This window comes from Candida parapsilosis, contig 006372 (genome assembly GCF_000182765.1).
Source record: "Candida parapsilosis strain CDC317 annotated contig 006372".
NCBI lineage: Eukaryota > Fungi > Ascomycota > Pichiomycetes > Serinales > Debaryomycetaceae > Lodderomyces > Lodderomyces parapsilosis.
Window position 1 is genome coordinate 917,702 of NW_023503283.1, and position 24,957 is coordinate 942,658.

General features: G+C 38.4%; 9 protein-coding genes and 1 non-coding gene across 10 annotated transcripts; 7 read left to right on the forward strand and 3 right to left on the reverse strand. All coding sequences in view use genetic code 12, as the record gives it.

Moving 5' to 3' along the window:
• Positions 1 to 876: 876 nt before the first annotated feature.
• Positions 877 to 2,109, forward strand: CPAR2_404110 (uncharacterized protein; the record flags this gene model as incomplete). The annotated part of the gene is made up of 1 exon (XM_036811320.1): positions 877 to 2,109. One exon carries the CDS (start codon positions 877 to 879, stop codon positions 2,107 to 2,109), a length of 1,233 nt encoding a protein of 410 aa, XP_036667770.1.
• A 1,457-nt stretch (positions 2,110 to 3,566) lies between these two features.
• On the forward strand, positions 3,567 to 4,829 carry CPAR2_404120 (uncharacterized protein; the record flags this gene model as incomplete). Its single annotated transcript, XM_036811321.1, has 1 exon — positions 3,567 to 4,829. One exon carries the CDS (start codon positions 3,567 to 3,569, stop codon positions 4,827 to 4,829), a length of 1,263 nt encoding a protein of 420 aa, XP_036667771.1.
• A 190-nt stretch (positions 4,830 to 5,019) lies between these two features.
• URK1 (uridine kinase) lies at positions 5,020 to 6,885 on the reverse strand (the record flags this gene model as incomplete). Its single annotated transcript, XM_036811325.1, has 1 exon — positions 5,020 to 6,885. One exon carries the CDS (start codon positions 6,883 to 6,885, stop codon positions 5,020 to 5,022), a length of 1,866 nt encoding a protein of 621 aa, XP_036667772.1.
• A 149-nt stretch (positions 6,886 to 7,034) lies between these two features.
• On the forward strand, positions 7,035 to 9,623 carry CPAR2_404140 (DEAH-box RNA-dependent ATPase; the record flags this gene model as incomplete). Its single annotated transcript, XM_036811326.1, has 1 exon — positions 7,035 to 9,623. The coding sequence occupies one exon, from the start codon at positions 7,035 to 7,037 to the stop codon at positions 9,621 to 9,623; it is 2,589 nt and encodes an 862-aa protein (XP_036667773.1).
• A 3,360-nt stretch (positions 9,624 to 12,983) lies between these two features.
• CPAR2_404160 (methylenetetrahydrofolate reductase (NAD(P)H)) lies at positions 12,984 to 14,831 on the forward strand (the record flags this gene model as incomplete). Its single annotated transcript, XM_036811327.1, has 1 exon — positions 12,984 to 14,831. The coding sequence occupies one exon, from the start codon at positions 12,984 to 12,986 to the stop codon at positions 14,829 to 14,831; it is 1,848 nt and encodes a 615-aa protein (XP_036667774.1).
• Positions 14,832 to 14,894: 63 nt separating this feature from the next.
• On the reverse strand, positions 14,895 to 15,431 carry NCE4 (Nce4p; the record flags this gene model as incomplete). Its single annotated transcript, XM_036811328.1, has 1 exon — positions 14,895 to 15,431. The coding sequence occupies one exon, from the start codon at positions 15,429 to 15,431 to the stop codon at positions 14,895 to 14,897; it is 537 nt and encodes a 178-aa protein (XP_036667775.1).
• A 136-nt stretch (positions 15,432 to 15,567) lies between these two features.
• Positions 15,568 to 18,573, forward strand: RAD1 (ssDNA endodeoxyribonuclease; the record flags this gene model as incomplete). Its single annotated transcript, XM_036811329.1, has 1 exon — positions 15,568 to 18,573. The coding sequence occupies one exon, from the start codon at positions 15,568 to 15,570 to the stop codon at positions 18,571 to 18,573; it is 3,006 nt and encodes a 1,001-aa protein (XP_036667776.1).
• A 203-nt stretch (positions 18,574 to 18,776) lies between these two features.
• Positions 18,777 to 18,861, forward strand: CPAR2_it_cp_His(GUG)_68. The gene is given in 2 exon segments: positions 18,777 to 18,813; positions 18,827 to 18,861. It is a non-coding gene; the product is annotated as a tRNA-His (tRNA).
• A 3,413-nt stretch (positions 18,862 to 22,274) lies between these two features.
• Positions 22,275 to 23,963, forward strand: AAF1 (C2H2-type transcription factor AAF1; the record flags this gene model as incomplete). Its single annotated transcript, XM_036811330.1, has 1 exon — positions 22,275 to 23,963. The coding sequence occupies one exon, from the start codon at positions 22,275 to 22,277 to the stop codon at positions 23,961 to 23,963; it is 1,689 nt and encodes a 562-aa protein (XP_036667777.1).
• Positions 23,964 to 24,439: 476 nt separating this feature from the next.
• ECM15 (Ecm15p) lies at positions 24,440 to 24,847 on the reverse strand (the record flags this gene model as incomplete). The annotated part of the gene is made up of 2 exons (XM_036811331.1): positions 24,440 to 24,727; positions 24,803 to 24,847. 2 exons carry the CDS (start codon positions 24,845 to 24,847, stop codon positions 24,440 to 24,442), a joined length of 333 nt encoding a protein of 110 aa, XP_036667778.1.
• Positions 24,848 to 24,957: the final 110 nt, after the last annotated feature.

A 24,957-nucleotide genomic window follows, 5' to 3' on the forward strand; every position in this document is an offset into this window, starting at 1 on the left:
CAGGTAACTGTGGAAACATGAATACATAAGCTGAGAAACAAAACACATGTCATTCACCTCTGCTTGTTGATCGAGGACATATTTGCTACTTTTGCCAAGCAAAAGTGGTTGTTGATGGTGAATTATCATGAGGTGGGTCTCATAGATACAGAATCAAGGCTTGTTGCCTTTTAATGTTCCTACAGCTGCCATTCCGATTTGTTTACAATATATGGTTGGACTCGATGCACTCTGTGGAAGCAACTTTCCGCCGCGTATGCAGGGACGTATTTGTGGTCTATTTCGAGAAAGAATGTGCATAGGGCGTACATATGCAACCGAACAAAAAATATTTGGTGTATACAAGTCTCGAAGATGAACTCAACACTAGTTGTTCCCATTCGGAAACGCCTCACTTCGTCCGATACCACTCTAGATCAACTTGTTGGAGTAGACTGGCTATTGTGGATTCGTGTTTATCAAGATACTTACTTGGCATACTTGGTGAAGAACGCTCTTGCTCTCAGGGTTATCTTTGTTAGCTGTTTCCGGATACGCGTGATTTTATTTCACCAACTGCTTAGGATTTTCAACGTCTAACCCTTGCAGCTTTTTTTTTTGATTGCAAAATTCTCAAACACGAATCCTATCACCCGGTTCCTGGGTTTGCCTATGGTTATGAGCCCAGTAATGGTTCAATAAACACTCAAGTTAAGAAGATTCTTCTACACAAGGTGCCAACACCATACTTTCCAAAAGTGTATAAAAAGCCTTCGAATTTATCCAGAACTGAAATCTTGAGAAAGAGAGTTTTGATTGAAATAGTTGCTTACTTCAACTTAACTTGCAACACTTTCGTTTATACCAAGCAAGTTTAGTCCATTCAATTTTTCACTAATGCAAGTTTTATTGAAAGCTCAGGTTTTGTTGTGGCTCTTGGTTGCCACCGCATGGGGTAGAGACTTCCAAGGTGGTAACACTGTCGATTGGGGTACTCAAAATGTTGGTAATGGAGATGTCCACATTCATTCGGGAGCCATTTGGTCTATCATCAACAATGCTGCTTCAGATTTCCATGGAAACATTCAGGTCGATTCAAATGCCGGTCTTTATGTTTCCAGTGTCACTCCAAGTGTTGCTTTATCTGCTACCTTATATGATCTGATCTATGGATTTGTCAACAATGGTGTTGTCTCTTTCAACGCAATCAAGGGTGCTCCTGGATACTCATTTTGGATTATGGGTAACAGGTTTGAGAACAACGGTGACTTGTTCTTTTCTGCTTCGGGTGAAGGTTCTGTTGCTAGTGGTATTAAAGGGCTCGACTGGCACAACAATGGGTTGATCCATATTTATCAAAAGATGAAGAGTGATAGTTATGCTTACTTAGGTTACCATGGTAAAACAGTTGTAAACAATGGTCAAGTTTGTTTCACTAATCAAAACTGGTACCAACTCTCTGGTATGTTGGGATCAGGTTGTGTTACTGCTCAAGGTAAATCATCGTTCTACTTTATGAACACCGCTTTGAAGATTTCAGAAGACGAAATCTTGTACTTGACTAATGGTGAAACTTCCATCATGGCTGTTGGATCAATCAATGACCCCCAGACCTTCCACGTCAGAGGATTTGGAACCGATAAGAATGGTATTGCAAACAAGATCGGTTTGACTGCAACTTTATCATCGCCTGTGTCAGGAAAAAGTCCATGGTCTTACAATGCAAGAGATGGTATTTTGACATTGTACGTTGGATTGTACACTCAAAACTTTGAAATTGGTACTGGATATGACTTTACCAAGTTCCAAATTGTCAGTGACACTAGTAGAGGAATACCAGGAATCTACTTGGGTGCAGTGCAATACAACGGTCCACCACCAAACCCAGGTGTGCCAGCAGAGTGTAAGCCATGTAAATCAATACCAGGTATTCCAGGTATCGATAAGCCACCAGCAACATCTTATTCAATTGAGACAGCCCCAAGCACATCCACTAAACCAATTTCAACCCCACCAATTCCTCCTCAAACTTCCGGTGCCCCTGGCCTTATCAAGACAGTCACTGTTTATGCTACAGCCACAGTTACTGCCACCTCAACCTTCACCACCACTGGTACTGTAAGAGGATGAGCAGAGCTTTGATTTATGGACCTAAAAACTCACATTGCTGAATTGTGTGTATGCCTAGGTCAAGTAGTGTTTATATCGTATAGAAAAATACTACATCACTATATGCTCTGGAGAATCACCATACTATCTAGTGACTGGTATTTTCTCATTTCACATCAAAGCTACATTGTTTGGATGGAAGGTGCTAAATGAGGCAACGCGTAACAATGTCTGAACGAGAGGGCCTCATAGAGCTTCATTATCTGTTTGAGGTATTCAAGCTCAATTCTATACTATCACGCTGCAATATTATGGACTATAAAATAAAAACTACGTTTTTTGCCCATGTTATCGTTTTATGCACTGAGCACCAAGTCTACGCAATCCGTGTATTGAGAACAAGCTGCCTATGTACTATTGTCTTTGCCTGCGACAGTGTTACTGTTTGAGTTGTACCCTTTTGGCTCGCATTGAGACAGTCTTGCCATATGCCCTCTGTCGCCAAACAAAAAAAAAAAGAAAAGGGAACAGAAAACAAAACAACTACCATTCGTGCATTATTTACATCTTGTTGCTAATGCATGTAAAGAGAGAAGTAGTCGCGAAACCAAAAATTCATCATATGCGATTTCATCAAAGATATAGTACTTTGACCACACGTTTTCTCAAGAAAGAAGTCATGTCGTGTGTCTAATGAGAAGTAAGGAGGTACTAAATCCACAACCTATTGGGAGGGATATTTATAGTACTTTCTAAAGATTGTTAGATTGACGAGGTTTCATATTTTGTTTACAAATTCATTGTCCAGTGCAATTATTTTGATTGAGGCAAATTTCGATGTACATACTAGGACGTATTAGTTGGAGTGGAAAATGCAAGAATGTACATGAACTCAGGGCGTTTGGCTGAAGTTAACAAATAAACAGCCCCGGCTTTCGAGGGCGGAGTCAAACAAAACGGCACCTTTTGTGACGGGGTTCTGCATTTTTGGTGCCACTTTACATGCTGGCTAATTTTCAAGAACCCACAAGCTCGACAAAGGTTGGAGATACCATTTGACGTTAAAGCTGAAGATGCCAGTGCAGAAGATACATATCATATCATATTCAATTTTACACTTAGAGCATATAAGGCCCCTTATGCGTGGTTATATTTACGAAAAAACCAGAGTTTAGTAGCGGCTACAATTTGCATTCAGGTTCAATGCAAAATCTAAATTTTCAAAGCCAGTCATCCGGCTTTTTTTGGTGCTGTAACATTTACGATCAAGTGTTGGCTTTCTAGACACTCAAGTTGTAATGTCACCTACATACGGAATGTCGCAACGCCACCCTTGCCAGAAATGTATAAATAGACCTTGAATTCTTCCAGAATTTCAATCTTGAAAAGAGAATTTTACCACAAGAGAATATTAATTGAATTCAACTTAGTTTGCAACTCTTTCATCAAGTAAGTTTAGTCCATTCAATTTTCCACTAATGCAAGTTTTATTGAAAGCTCAGGTTTTGTTGTGGCTCTTGGTTGCCACCGCATGGGGTAGAGACTTCCAAGGTGGTAACACTGTCGATTGGGGCTCCCAATATGTCGGTAATGGAGATGTCCACATTCATTCGGGAGCCATTTGGTCTATCATCAACAATGCTGCGACAGATTTCCATGGAAACATTCAGGTTGATAAAAATGCTGGTCTCTATGCTTCAGTCGTCACACCAAGTATCACCTTGTCAGCTACCTTGTACGATTCAATTTATGGTTTTGTCAACAATGGTGTTGTCTCCTTCAATGCAATCAAAGGTGCTTCCGGCTACATCTTCAAGATTATGGGTAACAAGTTTGAAAACAACGGTGATTTGTTTTTTGCTGCTTCCGGTCAAGGTTCTATGGAAAGTTGGATAAAGGCACCGGACTTCCACAACAATGGGTTTATGCACTTCTACCAAGTGATGAAGAGTGATAGTTACACTTATTTGGGTTACGATGGAAAAACAATGGTCAATAATGGACAAATTTGTTTCACCAATCAAAATTGGAAACAGCTTACCGGTATGTTAGGATCGGGTTGTGTTACTGCTCAAGGTAAAGCTTCATTCTACTTTATGAATACCAATTTACAAATCTCCGAGGGTGAAATCTTTTACTTGAATGGTGGTGAGACATCGATCATGGCAGTTGGATCGATTAACAATCCACAAACCTTCCATGTTAGAGGTTTTGGAACATACAACGGTATGGCCAACAAAATTGGTTTGACTGCAACTTTATCCTCTCCAGTTTCAGGAAGACTTCCATGGGCATACAACGCTAGAGATGGTATCTTAACTTTGTACGTTGGATTGTACACTCAAAACTTTGAAATTGGTACTGGATACGACTACACCAAGTTCCAGATTGTCAGTGACACTAGCAGAGGTTTACCAGGAATTTACTTGGGTGCAGTGCAATACAATGGTCCTCCACCAAATGCAGGCATGCCAGCAGAATGTAAACCATGTAAATCAATCCCAGGTATTCCAGGAGTTGATCAACCAGAACCAACTTCAACAACTGAGACGACTTCGAGTACTTCCACCAAAAAAAGCTCAACCACACCAGTTCCTCCTCAAACTTCAGATAAACCTGATACAAAACCAACTGATAAACCAACCAGTCATCATGGTCTTATCAAGACAGTCACGGTTTATGCAACAGCCACAGTTACTGCCACCTCAACCTTCACTACCACCGGTACTGTGAAAGCTTGAGCTAAGCTTTAATATAAGGGTTGGAGACTCACATTGCTAAATTGTGTTTATACCCGAATTATATAGTTTTAATCGAATTTAAAATTTTTTGATCACATTTTATGTATTGTACCCTTCAGTACCATAACAGTGTCTTATTTTACGTCGAAGCCACGTTGGTTTGCCTTCTCCAAGTGTGAATGATCTTCTCTTAGTCTGTACCAAAATATAAACTATCTATGAACCTGTTTCTAAAGTGCCAATGACTATCTAAAAAGCTTTCTTCATTGTACCACAACGCGTTTCCTTTGTTTCCGGACTCTGCTTCGCCAAATTGTGTCGCATCCATTGATGATAATTTACCGATGACTAATTGAACCTTGGGGAACACATTCAAAATCCTTCTAACTCCGATTTCAGTAGATAAATAACTCACAAAAATAATATTTTCTTGTTTGACTTTGTGATCAACCAACACTTGAATTGCCATTATCGCACCTGCTCCACTGATAGTTTGGGAGTCCAACAATAATATCTTACCAATGCTACTGATGTTATGAGGTAAACTTTCGTAATGTAGTTGAGGTTCACCAGTTGATGAATCACTTTGTATCAACATTTTGCCTACAGTTAATTCTGGAAATGTTTTTTTCAACGAAGTCATGAAACAATCGCCACTCCGAATGATGCTTACTGCAACCATTTGCGATTGCTGGGCTCGCAATCCTTGGTACTTGTATGGTTTTTCAAAGCAAATTACCTCCTTTGGTTTGTAATCGTAAAAGTTCAGCTGAGCGTGTTCGATTAATAATCCACTTAACCGGTTAAAGTAAAATATGAAATCATCTCTTGAGGTATTTTTGTTGAATAGTATCGCATTGATTCCCCGAAGTTGATTTGTGGGTCTCATTATCTTCAAATTAGGATAGCTCTCCACCTTGAATGCAATATCATAGCCCAAGCTTTTCAAATTTTGCAAGTGTTTCTTTGATTTGAGAGCCAACTGGTTTTTAATATGCTTTATCATGAGATCAATAGCGATTGTATTGTCCAATCCGCGAGGGATAACCAAATCAGCATTTTCCTTAGTGGGATTGATGTATTTGACGGCGTTGGGCTTCACAAAAGTCGTCCATTGTTTAATGGCTCCATTTAAATCACGACCTCTGTAAAGAATATCTCGAATCAAACGTCTTGATAGGCAGATGTCCAAATCGGTGTCAACGTATATCTTCAAATCCATCATTGCTAATAGTCTTGGATCGTACAAGGCATATAGCCCTTCCACGATGATCACATTGGCCCCGTATATGGTATTTGTCTTGTCAATCCTAGCATGCTTTGCAAATGAGTAAACGGGTATTGTGGATTTACCTCCTCTTTTCAAAGTGCGTACAGTTTCAACAACTGCATCCAAATCCAACAGCAGTGGAGTATCAAAATCATACTCATTAGCAAATGCTCGCCTGCTTTCCTCCGGTGATAAAGACTTGTAAAAGTTATCAAACGATAAAAGCACCGTCCAAGGTTGATTAATGCCTTGAATAATCTGTTGAGATATTGATGTTTTCCCACTTCCAGAATTACCGGCAATTCCTATAATATAAGGAGCAGTCCAAGGAGGGATGTAAGATGAATGAGCAAGTTTGTCTCGAAGTTGTTCATCCTGAGTATATTCCGAGACTAGATTTACTCTGGATGTGGTGGAAATTGAAGGGGATGAAACTGAAACCGTTGACTCAGACGGACTCGCAAATGCTGATTGACCCAACTTGGAAGGATCAGAAACTCCCAACGTTGGACTTACAATGGAATTCAGCTGGGAGTATTCCATTGGTTGATCAGCGCCTCCGGCTAAGTTGCCCTCCACGCGTAGTTCACTAGATGAGTGTGAAACTCCAGGCGGTCTGAAGAGTTTGCCCTCCTCATCAAATGCTGGGTTCTTATCATCATTATCATCATCATCATCATCATCATCACCTCTAACTGTCTCTCCTGTGAGTGATATGAAAGATGAAGTTTCACTTTGTGTCGGTGCTATTCTTGAGTATCTTCTTTGCTTAGGGAGCAGTGACATAGTACATCAATAGGAAAGCAGCACTTGATCTCTTGAGACAAGATTCACTTATAATTCTCTTTGATGATCATCTCTAATACAAACTCTACGCGAGAAAAATTAGTTAGAACAAGGTGAATCCTCCGATCCCAGAAAGCTGAAATACCATCATGGACACACCAAGACAAAATGGGACTGGGTACCGCAGAAAACAAGCTCCTATCGAATACAATGACAAAAACACTAGTCCCGTGGTTGACTCAGCCGAAACGCAATCTAATCTTCATTTCAAGGAAAATGAACTCCACCGAGATCATCTATCGCCTCTTCATGAGCTGACAACGCAGCTGGAGATTGACGCTAGCCAAACTGAAGGGAATGGTAACTCCTCGTCACATTCGAAAGAATTGTCCAGTGAAGTCGTGAAAAATTTTTCCTCTCAATACAATCATCTTAAAGACACTGTTGACGATGTCAAAAAACTATCATTTAGTTCGGGCCCTAGCAAAAGAGATCTACTACAAGGAAGGAACCGCCAACACGAGTCAGATAAAACCTTGAAGAGGAAAAATGACTGGGAAACAGAGCAATTCAATAAAGCGCAACAATTGAATCTTCAAACCGACGATAAAATTCATTTAGCGAATAATGATGAGTACGAGTACGTTTTTGACGAATCGCAATACGTGGATTTTGATGACATTGAGGAGACAGTAATAGATGGTGATGATGAACAAACCCCAGCACAATCACGCAAGATAAACGGTTTAGAATCTGAAAAAAAATCCCTTCCTGTTTACCATTATAAAAATGAATTTTTGAATTTACTAAAAAACAACCAAGTGATTATAATTGTGGGAGAAACTGGGTCAGGTAAGACCACTCAACTACCTCAGTATCTATATGAAGGGGGGTATTCTCAAAGAGGCACAAAGTTGATAGGTTGCACCCAACCTAGAAGAATTGCGGCTGTTTCGGTTGCTCAAAGGGTTGCTGATGAAATGGGTACAACTTTGGGAGGCACGAAAGGTAAAGTTGGATACTCCATTCGATTTGATGACAACTGCTCACCTTCGACCGTTGTCAAATTCTCTACTGATGGTATGCTTTTGAGGGAATTTTTGAATGACCCCAAGTTATCCAAATATGGAGCCATAATGATTGATGAAGCACATGAACGTACACTTTCAACCGAAATATTGTTGAGCTTGTTGAAAGATTTATCGTTGCAACGAGATGACTTGAAAATCGTGATTGCCAGTGCAACAATCAATGCAGCAAAGTTTTCTGAGTATTTCAACGGTGCTCCGATATTGAACATACCAGGACGACGGTTTCCTGTAGAGATCCACTACACAAAACACCCCGAAGCCAATTACTTGCAAGCAGTGATGACAACAATTTTTCAAATTCATTTAACGCAACCACTACCAGGGGATATTTTGGTCTTTTTAACTGGACAGGACGACATCGAAAGATTGGAAACTCAGATACAAGATGCTATCCTAAGGATTGGAGAGCAATTGGAGGATAAGAAATTGATGGTGTGTACCGTGTATGCAAACCTACCGAGTGAATATCAAAGTAGGATTTTTGAGCCTGCACCTATAAATACAAGAAAAGTCATATTGGCAACAAATATCGCAGAAACCTCCATCACTATTGAGGGAGTTTCATTTGTTGTTGATCCTGGTTACGTTAAACAGAACGAATTCAACAGTTCATCGGGAATGGAAAGCTTAGTTGTTGTTCCTTGTTCTAAAGCCAATTGCGATCAGAGAGCAGGGCGTGCAGGAAGAGTGGGGCCGGGAAAATGCTTTCGGATGTTTACTAAACACTCTTTTGATCATGACATGGATGCTTCACAAAAACCTGAAATTCAACGAATAAATTTGAATTCAGTAATATTATTGTTGTTGTCACTAGGAGTTAATGACTTGCTAAATTTTCAGTTCTTGGACCCTCCGCCAAAGGAGAGTATAATGAAATCATTGAATCTTTTGTACTCACTTGGTGCAATCAAATCCAGTGGTAAACTTTCCAAAAGCGGTTTCAAGATGAATGAATTTCCGTTGGATCCAGTTTTGACAAAATGCATATTGAGTAGTGAAAGCCTTGGTGTCACAAGAGAGATCTGCATAATTATCGCTATGTTGACAGAATCGTCCAATTTAAAATATTCGCCTAAACAGGTTGATCAAGAGGTAATAAGGAAAAGACACGACCAATTCGATGCACCAGAAGGGGATCATTTGACGTTGTTGAACATTTTCACGCAATGGATGAAGTATGGTTACTCAAAACATTGGTGTGAAGATAACTTCCTACAATACAAGACCCTTCACAGAGCCCGACATATTTTCCAACAATTGATTCGAATTTGCAAAAAGATTGGCCTCGTCGTCAATGACAAGTTGGTAGGGGATGATAATTTTCCTGCTGATAACGAGCAAAATATTCGTGAAAATCAATCACTGTCTCGATTTTACGTCTCCATTCAAAAACTGTTACTCAGCGGTTTTTTCAACAATATAGTAAAGTTGTCACCTATGGGAGATTGCTATCAACCTATTCTAAGATCAAGACAAAACATCCCTTGTTTTGTACATCCGTCCTCCACCTTGTTCAAAATCAAAATGCACAAGCCGAAGTATTTGGTATATTATGAGTTGGTTTTGACGAGCAAGGAGTATATGAGAAATTGTTTGATCGTCGATGAGCAGCTTGTAAAAAAGATGCAGGGTGAAATGTCGAGATAAAACCCAGAAGTGTCGACTAAGTGTTTCGTGTGAGGTTTACTATGTGATTTGGATGATGTGCGGCATGATTGTCCTTCGTGTCCCGTCAAGAAATATTAGTTCACCTCATCTGCTGGTTAGATTGTTAGAGTTTATAATCTACTGAGCCGTAGCAGGATCTAGTAGGAAAAGCATCGTATACACGATATATGTGGAGACTGTTTAAAACACGATTGTTTCGATGTAGTAGTAGTGTCAGGAACCCCATATCTCGTCAGTCTTGATTTCGTTATTTTTCAATGTCATACACTCCCCTCCGCTGCGTCTCTAAGTCCCCTTGGCATTCCAGATTACGGGGTTGGCTAGACCTCGCATCCTTGTTTCCAAAAAAACCCATCAACAAAAGCAAAACTTCTATGTTTGGGAACACAATTTCTTCCAATTCATCACTTCTGTCAGTTCTCTCATTTGATAACAATACACTTTTCTTGACTTGAAACTCATCCCTTAGTTAATGACAATTTTTTGTTGAATCTTCACAAGACATACGGCCCTTATTGTTCCACCGGCATCAATGGGAAATTTCGACTCTTCATAATATATCAGATCGCACACAACTTTCTACTCCTCTGGTTGTCTTAAACTCGGATCTTCTCTCTCCATTGATGTTATATCTTCTCTCATGTCAACTTTTCACAACAAACTCCTGAGTTTGTGCTTCTCACCTGTTGTCAAGATAGTGACGTTTTCAATACTGCTGGTTCTTGATAGGGTCCTGGAGGCAAAGTGTCTCTAAATTTGATCCCAACCCAAACAAGTGGTTGGATATAATCATCTTCATAGTAATACATGGGATGACGAAGCTCTGCTTGCTTTTCCTGTTCGGAACGTAGACTTGATCTAGGCACCAGCCCACATTTGCGATACTTTGCTGGTTTCAACTTTAGAATAACTTTTCGTACCGCTTGCAATGCTCCTTTGAGAATATCTCTTTTATATCGACGCTATTCTTGCTCATCATCGATTGATAACGGTCCAAATCCTTTGTAATTTTCTCCATATTTCTCTTTTACAAAGGCGGCAACCTCTTGCTTGTTTCTCAAATCTTTAACTTGAGCATGTGGGTGTTTGACTTGTGGTGTATTCAGTGCTCCGTGTCTGGCATTGTACTTTGTTAGTTCATTCAACTCAATGTTCTCGAAATGAGTTATATCAAAATTTGCAGCAGCTTTGTGAGTGTCTTTGTCTTCGATTGTCAGTTGTGTTGTAGAATTGTCTTTATTTTTGTCGGGGTTATTCATTGTTAAGGGTTCTTATTTTAAGGGGGATTAATTAATGGTAGTCTCTTCAGATGGTGATTTCACTTATTTCTTTTCTTCTTCTTCTTCTTCGTCGCCACTACCATCAATGGAGCCATCAACCTCAGATCTATAAACAATGTTGATCATCTCAACAACTAAATGGATGTTGTCCATATGCATCAATGCAGCTTTTTGTGTACTAACCTTTTTGTAGCAGTTGTCTCAAATTGCGTTTCTAACATTCAAAATGGGTATCAATTTCTTCAAAACACGCATTCTAAGTCGATTGGGACAAGTAGCAGCTATCTTTATCAAACAGGAAACGTTGGCACTCATGTACTTTTCCAACGTTGTATCCATTTTAGGCTTGAATTCCATCAACAATCCTGCAATCTTTGATTCAAGTTGACATTCTTCAGAAACAGCTCTACCTTTTGAACCTTTTTCAACCTGTTTGATCGAAACTCCATATCTTTTGCCTTTAAGCTTCTTCAATTGCTAACAACGGAGTTGAGTTGTTGTATGAATTTGTCCCAAATAGATGAATCTGTAGTTGAGTTTGTGTTTGAGTTTGTTAGATGCATTGGTGTCGTCGTCGCTTTTGAAAGTGAAAACAAGTGTAAGTGGAGTGGCAAAAGAAGCATCCAAATGATGTCCTTTTTGCGTCTCTGGTGAGTCAACCTCTGTTAAATCTGTCATTTCCTTGTGTAATGGTTTGGAGAATAAAAGTGGTGATTGGTATAAATATTCTTGACATATTTTTTGGTTGCAAATACAAAAACATTGAGATCAGCATGTAGAATAGAATTTTTTTTTCAGTATGATAAGCTAAAATCATGTTAACTTTGTATTCAGAGGTTACGTCTACGTCCACAAATGTCGTACATCATCTCGTGATCTCGGGTGGTAACGATTAATTTCGGATCGGTACGGGTTGAATTTCAATAATATGTCCTATTTTACGATATATCATTCACGACATCTACTTGTAGAGTAGGCAATTGCAAAACATTTGATGTGGTCTCTATTGGAAATGAGTTGCTTTGATCTTTGATGCAGCCAATAACAAGTAAGTGGTAGTTGCGTCGCTGTTGCTAAGTAATGGTGCTCTAGAGGAGAAACGAATGTGAGTGGATGTTTAGTGCAAACACCAACTCATAATGATAATCTCCAGTGTAGTACAGTATCCATCTACTCCATCTTCATCTCACATGGATTCCGTAAACAAAACATGAGTACCATAGGAGTTCTGCTCCCAAATGATCTTTTGAAGTAATTGAAAACAATGAATCCGCAAGTAAAAACATCCTGGAGATGCTCGTATATAGCACCGTCTTATGGTTTGGTTGTAGCTGACAGAATCAAGTTTCGGATAATGTATCAATAAAGCAAGAAACTTGCTGTGGGAATACTCTCACGACTTCAAGATTAAATAAAAAGACATTTTTTTTTTCAATGTAAACTATCGGATCAAGGTGGCCATATAACTTACATATTGAACTTACTTGTGTGACTTTTCTCCCAAATGGGTTCGTAGGCCTACGTCATCACATAAATCGTAGCAACCTGTTCCATTGGAACTAGCAGCGTCAAGAATGTATGTATTTCGTATGAAGTTGCAGCATCAAAGGCTGAACCGAAGCTATTCTGGAGGTGAATATGATGAGGGCCACTGCCTACCCAGTATAGTCATGTCAATTCGAATGTGGTTGGGTTGGCGTAAATCTTCAAGAAAGTGCCTTTAAGCCTCTCTGGTTGATGGTTTTGTATGAGTGGGTAGACCAAACTGAAGCGGTGACCTTGATTAATTTAGTCTGTGCTATGAAAGCCAGATCTCAATTCCACAACATCCATCCTTTATGAAAACATACAACATTTTTCCACTCTAGTTCGACCTTGTGCCTTGTCTTGAATCATCTAAGTTGTCTCCACTTTTTTACAAAGTTTGTTGGTTCTCAATACGAGAAAGAGTCAAAAAACAAAAAAATTAAAAACCGAGAATTGAAAATTTATCCGTTGGAGTCGATTTAGATTCAGTCAGATTTAGCCCATCACACTCAGTATTTATTCCCTCCCCAATATGCTGAAAGTAAAAGACCTTATCCAATCTCTAGGTCCAGATGAAAAGTTTGTTTCATTTGAATTTTTTCCACCAAAGACAGATTCTGGTTTTAGGAATTTGCTTGCGAGATTGAATCGTTTACTGGCATTCAATCCATTGTTCATTACCGTGACTTGGGGAGCTGGTGGCTCAACCAGTGAAAAGTCCTTAGACTTGGCAGCAACATGTCAAAAGAAAATTGGCGCAACCACTGTTTTACATTTGACATGTACCAACACGAATAAGGAAGTGATTGATGCTGCATTAAAGCGTGCAAAAGCCAATGGTATAAGAAATATCCTTGCACTAAGAGGAGATCCACCAAGGACTGAAGAATATTGGACACCTAATTGTCAGTTCAAGAATGCCGTGGATTTGGTAAAGTATATTCGTCTGGAGTACGGTGATTATTTCTGTATTGGAGTTGCTGCTTACCCCGAAGGCCATGTTGATGGTGCGGATGTATCCAATCAGAATCCACGCAAGGATATTCCTTTCTTGATTGAAAAAGTTAAAGCAGGGGCAGACTTTATAATTACTCAGTTATTTTTTGACGTGGACAAGTTTATTACTTTTGAGAAACTAATTAGGCAATCACCGGAGTTGAAAAATGTCCCATTGATTCCCGGTCTTATGCCCATTACTACCCATCGTGTATTTACAAGAGCAACAAAGCTTTCGCATGCAACCATACCGACAAAGATTTATAAACAATTTGAGGAGATCAAGAACGATGACGATGCTGTAAAGTCTGTTGGTGTTGATCTTTTGTGTGATATTATAAACAAAATTGACGAAAGCACAGCTATAAAAGGATACCATTTTTATACTTTAAACTTGGAGAAAGCAGTAGCTTCCATTTTGAACAAATCGACGGTATTACATCCCATTTTGGAACGCCCCTCTCCAGTGTTTGGTAACGAGGATGCAATTGCTTCTGATTCCGACTCCGATGACGAGATTGCAGTGCCACCACAACAACAAAAACGTAGGAAATCGTCTGTTGTTGAGCCATTGACCCAAAAAGCTGTTGTTGAAATCAGTAGAGGATTGGGGGCACTAGGTAAGGAAGCTATTTGGGATGATTTCCCCAATGGTAGATTTGGTGATTCAAACTCTCCTGCGTATGGTGAAATCGACGGGTATGGTCCAAATTTGAAGATTTATGACAAGAGTGAAGCCATTGCCAAATGGGGCTCTCCGGAACTGATAAGCGATTTGAGTCATATTTTCACTTCGTATCTTTCTGGCAAAATTGACGTCATTCCATGGGCCGATGTTCCCTTATCACCAGAGACAGCCCTAATCCAAGAAGAGCTATTTGAGTTGAATGAAAAGGGTTGGTTTTCTGTGGCGTCACAACCATCTGTGAATGGATGCAAATCAACCGATAACATTTTTGGTTGGGGTCCACCCAATGGTATTGTGTACCAAAAATCATTTGTCGAATTGTTTATGCCAGCTAAAGATTGGGAGCAGCTTAGGTCTAATCTCGATGACTCAACCACATTTTATGTTGGTACTAAATCAGGGGAAATTAAACTGAATCTTCCAATTGAGCAGGATTACTCCAAATCAAAAAGTGCTGTAACGTGGGGTGTTTTCCCGCAAAAGGAGATTTTACAGCCTACCGTGATTGACTATGAGTCGTTCAAAGCATGGAATGAAGAGGCGTTTTTGTTATGGCTTGAATGGGCGAGATGCTACAAAAAGAATCTGAAAAGTTTTGCATTATTGAATTCGATATACAATGATTATGTGTTGGTGAGCTTGGTTCATCATGACTTTCCAAACGAGGATGCATTGTGGAGACTATTACTACAATAGCAATTAGCTAGATGGAAGCTATGAAACTGTTGAGAGGGGGGAGAAGCTGTTGGTGAAATTTTTTCATGAGTTGGATAAAATGTCAATTTCCCTAGTTGATAGTCCGTCATTCAATAGCGAAACCAAACTTGCATCCGACGTATGTATACCTTTATACTCGCAATTCTTGTGATTTAGTAAAAGAACGCCTCTCAGGATCATGGTTCCAGGCTTGACTAAAAGTCTACCTCCCAATTTAATTGGCATTGGAGTATTTGTCTGCTCTTTGCGAAGGAAATTTAATGGTTCAAGTTCATAAGCGTATATAAAGTGATTGTCTTTATCTCTTAGTAGAAGCTTGTAAGTGGAAGATCCTTTCAGTTTATTAGTAGAAGAGGTTTGCTGGTCGTCATCATCTTGAAAGTTGATTTCACGAACTAGCCTCGTTGATTTATTCAACCGATCAACTGATCGATTGTTTGGGTCCAGAACTTCCTTCCATTCCTCTATTTGATTGAACTTGGAGGTACTGATGTCTTCAACTCGAATGATATGAAGTAGTACAGCGTGGTTTATGATTGCTGATTCTTGATTGACAAATTCTGAAGGTACTAAAGACATTGCAATGAGATATAGTGGTGGGAGTGGGTGGTTGATAAAGGAATCCGGACGCGCAAATAGAAAGAAAAGAAAAAATGCAGCTCCTCTTTGCTTTTTAGTGTAAACAATTTTTATTCACAACTTTAGCTGACTCTTCATGTCGTCGTTGTTCGTTCAAGATGAAGATGGTTTAGAAGAGCAACAATCGGAGTTGATTCATCAACAGCAACAAGAGGTTAATGCGGAGCCGCAGCCATCGAGCTCACAAACTCAAACTTCAAGAAGGCAGCAATCAGAGACTTCTATCCCGGTTGTATTCCATGATGAATCAACGATCCCAATATATCCTCATCGTGAAGTTAACTGTTCTCTACCGTTAAAGTACCAGCAACAAATACTCGAGGAGATGTTGGTGAAAGACGCGTTATTGATACTCGGACGAGGTTTGGGGTGGGAGACAATCACGAGCAATTTACTATTTTCACTCAGTTCTCCATTCATTCAGTTGGACAAAACCCGAAAGAAGAAAAGTTTGGTCTTTTTGTTGAATGCCAAAGATTCGGAAATTATACGATTGAGTGAAGAGTTGGATGATTTGAGTTGGATTAATGATGATACTAGCAACAGATTTGTGACGGTTTCTGGAGAGTCTCAATCATCAAAGCGAAAATCGATCTACTTAGAAGGAGGGATAATCTCAATTACCCCTCGTGTGTTGGTTGTTGATATTTTGTCGGGGATATTAGATGTTAATGACATAACAGGACTTTTTGTGTTACATGCTGAACGAATCAAGGAAACATCCAATGATGCGTTTATAATAAGTTTGTTTCGTGATAAAAATGATTGGGGGTTTATCAAGGCATTCTCCGATGAGCCTGAATCTTTTACTGGGTTTACTCCTTTGGCAACAAAGTTAAAGATACTACGAGTTTCAAATGTTAGTCTTTGGCCTCGTTTCCACGTTACAGTAACCCAATCATTTCAATACCACAAGAAAAAGGAGAGTAAACGGTATGTCACCGAGATCAATACCCAAATGTCGTACAAGATGAATAAAATTCAAGCGGCGCTATTATCTTGTATACAAGCCTGTCTTGGCGAATTGAAGCGACATAACCCGACATTGGCCACCGAGTATTGGGATATGGAAAACATACACGATCCAAATTTTGTTCGTATAATTCGAATAGCGTTGGATCCTCAATGGCATAGATTGACATATACTACAAAGCAGTTGATTAATGATATTGGGATATTACTTGACTTGTTGGAGAATTTGGTGACGTTGGACTCGGTTACATTCTACCAAATTGTGAAGAACATAGTGGATGTAAATTTGAAACAAAGTTTGGAAGGGATGAATCGGTCAATGAGTCCGTGGTTGAATCTCGACGAATCTCAGACGGTTATTCAATACGCAAAGGATAGAGCATTGGGGAAACACAATGGAGAGTATATTTTGGAGGAGTTACCAAAATGGAATCAATTGGGAATATTGATTGATGACATATTGCACGAAAAGGCAGTAAACGGTACTGACAATAGCGGAAGAATTCTAATCATGTGTTCCAGTAGGAAAGTCGCCAACCAATTAAATCGGATTTTGTCAACTATGAAGGAAAAGAAGCTGGGAAGTAGGACACACTTCTCATCTCGGTCATATATGATGAACAGGCTTCGTGATTATCTACAGTATAAAAAAATTAGTTCATTAGTGAAGAAAATTTCAAACGAATTAGAACATGCAAATGAAGGAAATGAAGGTGCTTCTGCGGATTCAGAAATAACCGTGTCCAAGACATTTTCTCGAAACGGGCAACCAGTAAGTAAGAGACGGCGAACCAGGGGTGCAAGTGTGGTTGCGCGAGTGCATCAGTTACATACAGGAAGTCACGATGGTGAAAACGAAAATGACGAAGAGCGAGAGAATTCTAGTATAGTAGACTTGTTGGCTGATGAAGATGAGGCGAATGAGGTGGAAGGTGAATTATCAGGCATGATCGACACATTTCATGAATTAAGCTTTGATTGGATCAATAGCAATGACCAAATAATAGTGCAAGTCTACAATGACAAGCATGATGCCTCATTTTTGGAAGAACTATCACCTTCGTACATCATCATGTACGAGCCAGACTTGTCATTTATTCGAAGAATTGAAATTTACCAAGCCATACAGAGTCAAAATCCAGCCAAAGTGTATTTCATGTATTATGGAAACTCAGTTGAAGAGCAAAAACACTTGTTGCGAATTAAAAAGGAGAAGGATGCATTTACAAGGTTAATTAGAGAAAAGGCAAATTTGGGCAAGCATTTTGAAACTGCTGATGACAATGTCAAATTCCAAACTCATAGATCACAAGTTGTCAATACAAGAATAGCCGGTGGAGCCAAATTCCGTACTGAGCACGATGAAATGCGAGTAGTTGTTGATGTAAGAGAATTTGGGTCTTCATTACCCAACTTGTTGTACAAGATTGGTATTCAAGTTGTTCCATGTATGATCACCGTGGGGGATTATATCGTTTCACCACAAATTTGCATCGAAAGAAAATCTATTCCTGATTTGATTGGTAGTTTTAAGAGTGGTCGTCTTTATAACCAGTGTGAACAAATGTTTAAACATTATGACTTGCCAGTATTGTTGATCGAGTTTGATGAAAACAAGTCGTTTTCATTAGAATCATTTAGTGAGTCGAAATTCATCAAGACTAAGGCCAATTTATCCAGATCAATGACTACTTCATTGGATAATCAATTGCGTCAAAATCTACAATCACAAATTTTTTCCTTACTTTATTCATTCCCTAAATTGAAAATTATCTGGTCTTCGTCACCTTATGAAACAGCACAAATCTTTCTTGAACTAAAGGCGAATCAAGATGAACCAGATGTTGGTATGGCTTTAGAGAAGGGGGTCAACAAGAGTTTAATTACCCCAAGAGGAGCAAGAGTTGATGGTGGTCCAGTAATCCTCAATGATGATCCTATTGATTTCATTAGAAATATACCGGGAATCAACAATCTGAATATCTACAAAATTGTACAACGAGTGGAAAATATTAGTGAGTTGGTTAAATTGTCACAAGATGAATTGGTCGATTTATTGGGGGCTGAAAATGGCCATAAAGCGTATAACTTTTTCAATAGAACTGTTTAGGGTACTGCAATTGATTGATATCAGTACTCTCTGTAACATTGATGTGCGATTGCTGTTGTGTTTTGGGGCGGGCACACTCTTTTGATGTGAATTATGAGTTGCAAATGTATACTAAAACGTGACTTGCTTTACTTCCACTGGTTTCTAGATGCATTCAATTTTCAAACAATCTAATTGAGTGGCCTAGTTGCTACCATGACTCAGCCGGTGTCGTATAGAGGTTAGTACAAGTCGTTGTGGCTAATGAGCAATACCGACTAAACCCAGGTTCGATTCCTGGCACCGGCAATTTAAATAATTGTATTTTTTTTTTCTTCTTGCGTTTGATATCTATCTTGTTCAAGAATAATCGCATTACTTTTAGAATGTTTGGTTAGTTTGAGTATATAGGATAAACTATCTTAGGGTGTTAGTGTGTGTATAGCTGAGGGTGTTGTCGTCGTTCTAGATTCTACTTGTGTGATATGTTTTTAGCTGTATTTTGTTGCAAAAAACGGAAAACGGGAAATTGATTTAAAATGGATCTTTGTATTGGGACATGAATGTAGCCTACAATTATTCCTTCATGTTCATTTAGCCAATCAGGACATAGCTGCTACTGTTTAGCTTCTCTGATGCTGTCAACAGTGTCAATCGTACCATATTGAAACCCCCTTAAGCTGCTTGTTTTCATTTTAGTTTAGTCTTTGTCATCAGTAATTTGATCTAAAAAACCTTAATTGGAAAACAGGTCAATGTAGAATTGTACCCCTGCAACCCACATTGAACTATAACTAGTACTTTTAATCTTCTTTCAGATGTTCTTGAGTGGAGCTCTAATTTAAGCTTTTGTAGTTTAACAAGCCGAACTTATTGCGATTAAATCTATATGGTATGATCACTATTATTTGCTAATCTGGTTGCAATAAGAAGAAAATTTGTTGGCGACCAATATATGGTAAGACTATTAGTATGAATGTCAGTATGAATGTCAGTATGAATGTCAGTGTGAATGTCAGTGTGAATGTCAGTGTTAATGTCAATGTCGTTAACCAAGTTTACATTTTGAGTTTTGTGTTGGGGAATAATTATTATGCACAGAATGTTATACTTGTGTGACTTTTAAGAATGTCGCGTACATTTTACTTTGTTATTTATCCGAGTATTTAGTTGGTACCTATTGGGTGATCCTTCTCTCTCAGAGTAAGTTCTTTATAAGACGGTAATTCGAGATATTAGAAAGCATTTCACAAAGCCACAGATGAAATCGATATAGTTCCACTAGTGTCTATCAGCAATTTCTGTGATGGTGTTACATATGTGTATTGGATAAAGAATACGCCATCACCGTAGTAAAGCTCAAAATAAGGGGCCAAAGGTTGTATCAAGAGCTTTAAGTACTGGTACATCTCCGAAAGACAAAAATATTATGTGGTGTGTGTAAAGATGATGTCTGTTTTTTTTTTTTGTTTCCGCTATTGAATATTATGCTGCAAAATGAATTAAAAAATTTCGCGCGTGTGTGTGTGAGTGGTATGTGTGGTGTGCGGTTACTTTTGTGCGTCTGTTTGTCGCACTTGACTTTTGTCACAAAGTTTACGACAGACAGACAAAATACTTGAGAAAAAAAATACAGTTATACACGAGGTCCAACTACATTCGGTTAAAGTTTACTTTCCTGCAATTGTCTTTTCTTATTGTAATTGTGTTTGTTACTGAAACCAATTACTTTAAGGAGGAGTCTAATTGTACAAGCGAAGGAGTAGAAAAAGGGGGATGTAATTGCACAAATGAGATTAAAATTAGAAAATACAATACCTTCTATAGTTCAATAAACGATCTAATTAATTCTAAGATCTGCCAATTTTAAAAACGGTGGCGAATGATATTATATAAAAAGGAATTTATCAAAGAGGATTGTAGTGAATACAACAAAACCATACAAGTAAAATAAATATAGCAATATTTAGGCTTTGTCACATTGAAAAATAAAATGGACGTGTACCTTTGTAATATTATAACTCACCCAGCTTTATTAGTGGTATTATTACTAATACAACATTATTAGTAATAATAACAACAACAACAACAACAACAACGACAACAACAACAATAATAATAATAATAATAATAATAATATTATTATTATAAATAAAAGCACGTGCATTACAATACTATAGCTTATAGTCGCTATACATCAGCGCGTTAATTTGTGTTTCTCAAGCTCAAGACAAAGTTACTACTTCTACAGTTTTATACAACAAACTAAGTAAACCAAAGCTTCCTCGATAGATACTCACCTTCTGTGTGAAGATAGTGATATCACATGCTTTACCACTTGATTGTTTGACGCTAAACTAAGCCGTTAACTTGATGAACACAAGGGTAGCTTTGTTTTGTTGAGTTTTGTTTTTCATATATGCATATCGTCTTATTAACTGATTCTGTCTTTGTAAGACTATGTCTCTGATATTGTGCTGATAAAATTATTTTCCATTGTTTCTTTGTAAAAATATTGTCTCAGAATTTATTGTTATAACTGTGAGTATTTTTATTTATAGAGTGTTTAATTGGGTTTTGTGATATCAACTATATCACTCTCTTTTGCCAGCTTTTGTACTATTATATCTTTTTTGCACTAATTTTTTTGTTTATTCATTTTTGTAAAACCTTTCGGAATTCCATTCTTAGCAATTGTTTTACTCAATCAATGACAAAAGAGAGGGAAAGCAATAATTTTTGATGATCAAATGATTAAACCTTATCAGATCAATAATACGGTATCACAATTTTCCAAGACACATCGTTACTTTCAGACATTCCCAAGGAAAAAAAGAACCTGAAAAAAAAGAGAATACGAACTAGAGTTGGGAAGAACCAGTGGACTCTCAATTGCCGTGAGAGGAAACGGCACAATCAGTATCAATCTTGTGCCTGTTTATCCTTGCAATTTTATTCCTTCTATCTACAAGGTTCAAATCAGTTCTTTTTGCGAAAAGTAGTCCAAAATACTTCAACACATACTAATCTGGCTCCACTTCATATTACATGAATGGTTAAAGTAAAGAAATTTATCATATCCCTACCACTTTGAAGAAACTTTTTCCCATCCTTTTTGCATCACTTCACATCACATAACATTGCATCACACAATCTACAAAAAAATATCAGAAATAATTGCACCACCTGTCAGTCGGATTTTTCAAAACTTGATTATCCTCCACACCTCTCCCCCCTCCTTCTTCCAAAGAGAACTACATACGAAGAAATTAACTTTTTTAATCGTCTCATCACATACATTTGTGCATATACGAATGGTTAATCCAAAAAAAAAATTATAAACCAAAACCAAAACCAAAACCTAAACCAAAACGCAAACCCCAAAAAAAAAGGTTGAAAAAAAAAAGAGTGAAAGAAACGAAATTCCACTAAGTATTAGTTCTAGTACAGACGTTGACCCGAAATTCCCTTTTCTTTCTTGTGAAACTATCCTTTTGATTTCAGTCAAAAAGACAGAATTGATTGGGAGTATCATAATAATTACTAAAAACATCAAAACTACTAAAACAACAAAGTGATCAAAAGAAAATAGCATCTTGGAAATATAATATTACAATTGACCAAGAGAGCTTTAATGATAATAAAGCCACTGTGGTTATATAATATCACGTACGATTAGAAAAGAATAATATAATATTCATGACAAGAAGTTGTTTGAAAACATGTTGCCCCATTCACAATATTCATCAGAATCAAAACAACAACATCAACTACAACATCAACCTGAACATATACTACAGTATTCTCAACCACTACAAAACTCACAATTGGAGAACCTGTCTCAACTACAGTCACAGTTACAGTCACAATCACAGTCACAATCACAAAGTCTACAAACGGAGAAGCACCAACCACCATCTAGTAATCCTACTCTAACGCAGCAACCTGTACAATTTTCTCCACAACAGCAACACCACCTAAATCAGTCGCTGCAGAACCAATTCACGAATCAACTAGCAACCAACGTCCATCCTCAACAACGACAACAACAACAACAACAACAACGACAATTGACAAATTCCTTTCGGCCGCCTAAATCAACTTCACAAACGTTTACAGCACAACAAACATTTTACCACCCGTTACAGTATCAACAGCAAATGCCACCCTCTAATAGTCAGCGCCAATCACAACCCCTGCAACAACAACAACAACAACAACCGCCGCAACAGCAACAGCAGCATCAACAACAACAGCAACAGCAGCATCAACAACAACACCAACAATACTTCCAACACATGCAGCAACCTCAAACACTGTTTTATGACACCAGCAATTACATGTACCTGGCTATTCCATTAAGCTATCAACCACGCCCACAATTGACTTTCCAGCAACAGCAACAACAACCTCTTCCACCACAACAACTACAACAGCAACCACTACCAGCACAACAACAACAACAACAACCTCTTCATCAACAAGAATACTATATCCCTACCAAAAACACATCGGCATCGGCACCGGCAGCAGCACTGATACCAGCACCATCGTCATCATCACCATCTTCTTCTTCCTCAACCCACCCAAAGGAACGTAAACTGAAAGCCGCTACCAGTCCAACTGAAACAACCCATGAATTAGTAATCTACCCAAATTTTCCAGAACGGTTGCAAAATATCCTTCCCCACCCACCATTAGCCAAAGCACCAGTTCGTCCCGATATAACAGTTTCTTCAACTGCTAAAAGAGCCAAACGTAAATCAAAATTCACCCCTGAACAAGATGATTTAATTGTAAGTTTGAAAAGAAAGGGGAAAAGTTGGGTAGAGATTGCCGAAATCACTGGCGTTGGATCTTACTTAACTGCTAGAAATAGATACCAGGTCATTGTTGGACAACAGGGCAACAACAATTCGAGTGCATGGGATAATAATGATAAGATATTTTTACGAAATTTATTAGATCCTGCTGAATTTGAAAAATGGAGATATATTGCCTCGGAATTAAATAAATCAACTGATAAGAATTTTACTGATTTTGAAGTAAGGGAAATGGTTCGGGTATTATTTTGGCTGAATCCTGCTAGTTTTGGAGTTAGTGAAGAACTGATTAAAGAAGCTTTAAAGGAAAAGAAACAAACTGATAAAACTATCGAACAAAGAGAACAACAACGTAAAAAGAAGATGAGTAATGTTATTGGAGTTAGTGGTAATAATACAGGCAGTGGTGATAGTGGTGTCAATACTCGTGGAAGTTCCACTGGAGCTGCAACTGGGAGCAGTGCTGGTGGTGGGGGACATGATACAACTGGTGCTAGCAATGCTGATCAAACGAATCATCATCAATATCACAATGAACAATCACAGAATCAACAATCTTCAAGCAACATCTACGCCAAGCCGTATTGATGAACAGAGGAAGTGATGATGATGATGATGATGATGATGATGATTTGAATTTGACCCCTTTTTTTTCTTTTTTCTTTAAGCTTGTCCAAGTCGATGGAAACTTTAGTCGAGGGTGAAAGGCATTAGTCACGCAAAGATTGAAAAGGTTTAGACGTTAATGTTTAGGTCGAATCAAGGCACATGCACGTTAGTTTGATGCACCAGTGTCATGTTTTTTTGAAAATGATGGAGAATTGAGGTCAAGACCCAACAACTTTGACCAAAAAAAAAGGTGAACTAAGGGGGTGGTTGCCCATCAAAGGAGAAAGAGTATAAGTCATACTCCAAGATTGACACCAAGTGGTGTCCAATATGATTTACAACATTTTCAAAATGCAAGTCATTCATTTTTAAAACAATTATGATTTATCTTATGTATCTTATGTAAAATTATTTCATTAAAACGACATATTCAAATGCAAAATGTATCAACCATCCTATGCTGCAGTTGTTGCATTTTTCAACTTTTTTTCAACAACATCAATCTTATCTTGAGGCGATTGATGCTTGTCAGTTCTAGTGCCGACTCTAATGTCACTCTGAATTCGAACAACACCTCGTTCATGCAATACTTGATGCATAGATCCAATCAAATCCATCACTTCGTTCCAAGGACCAGCAATTGTCGTGCCTGCTGAATGTAAAGTGGTGTGCAAGGAGGATTCTTGAGCTAGTTTGGTGATTATTGTTACTTCATCGGAAACTGATGCTGAATTGGTGCCAATCTAAAGAAAAACATATGACAGTTAGTATGAAGAGAGCTTGTGCAACTAGGACTGATGAGAATCATTAATGCATACTGGTATGAGACAGACGTCTGCTAAGCAATGGAGGGTGACTGTCATTACAATTGAGGATTGATGATGTTTCTGATTTCTCCACAATGGGGTAGTGGTAAGATCTCCAATATGTAGAACAGTCTTTGCGATTTTTTTTTGTGTGAGGAGGGGGAAGA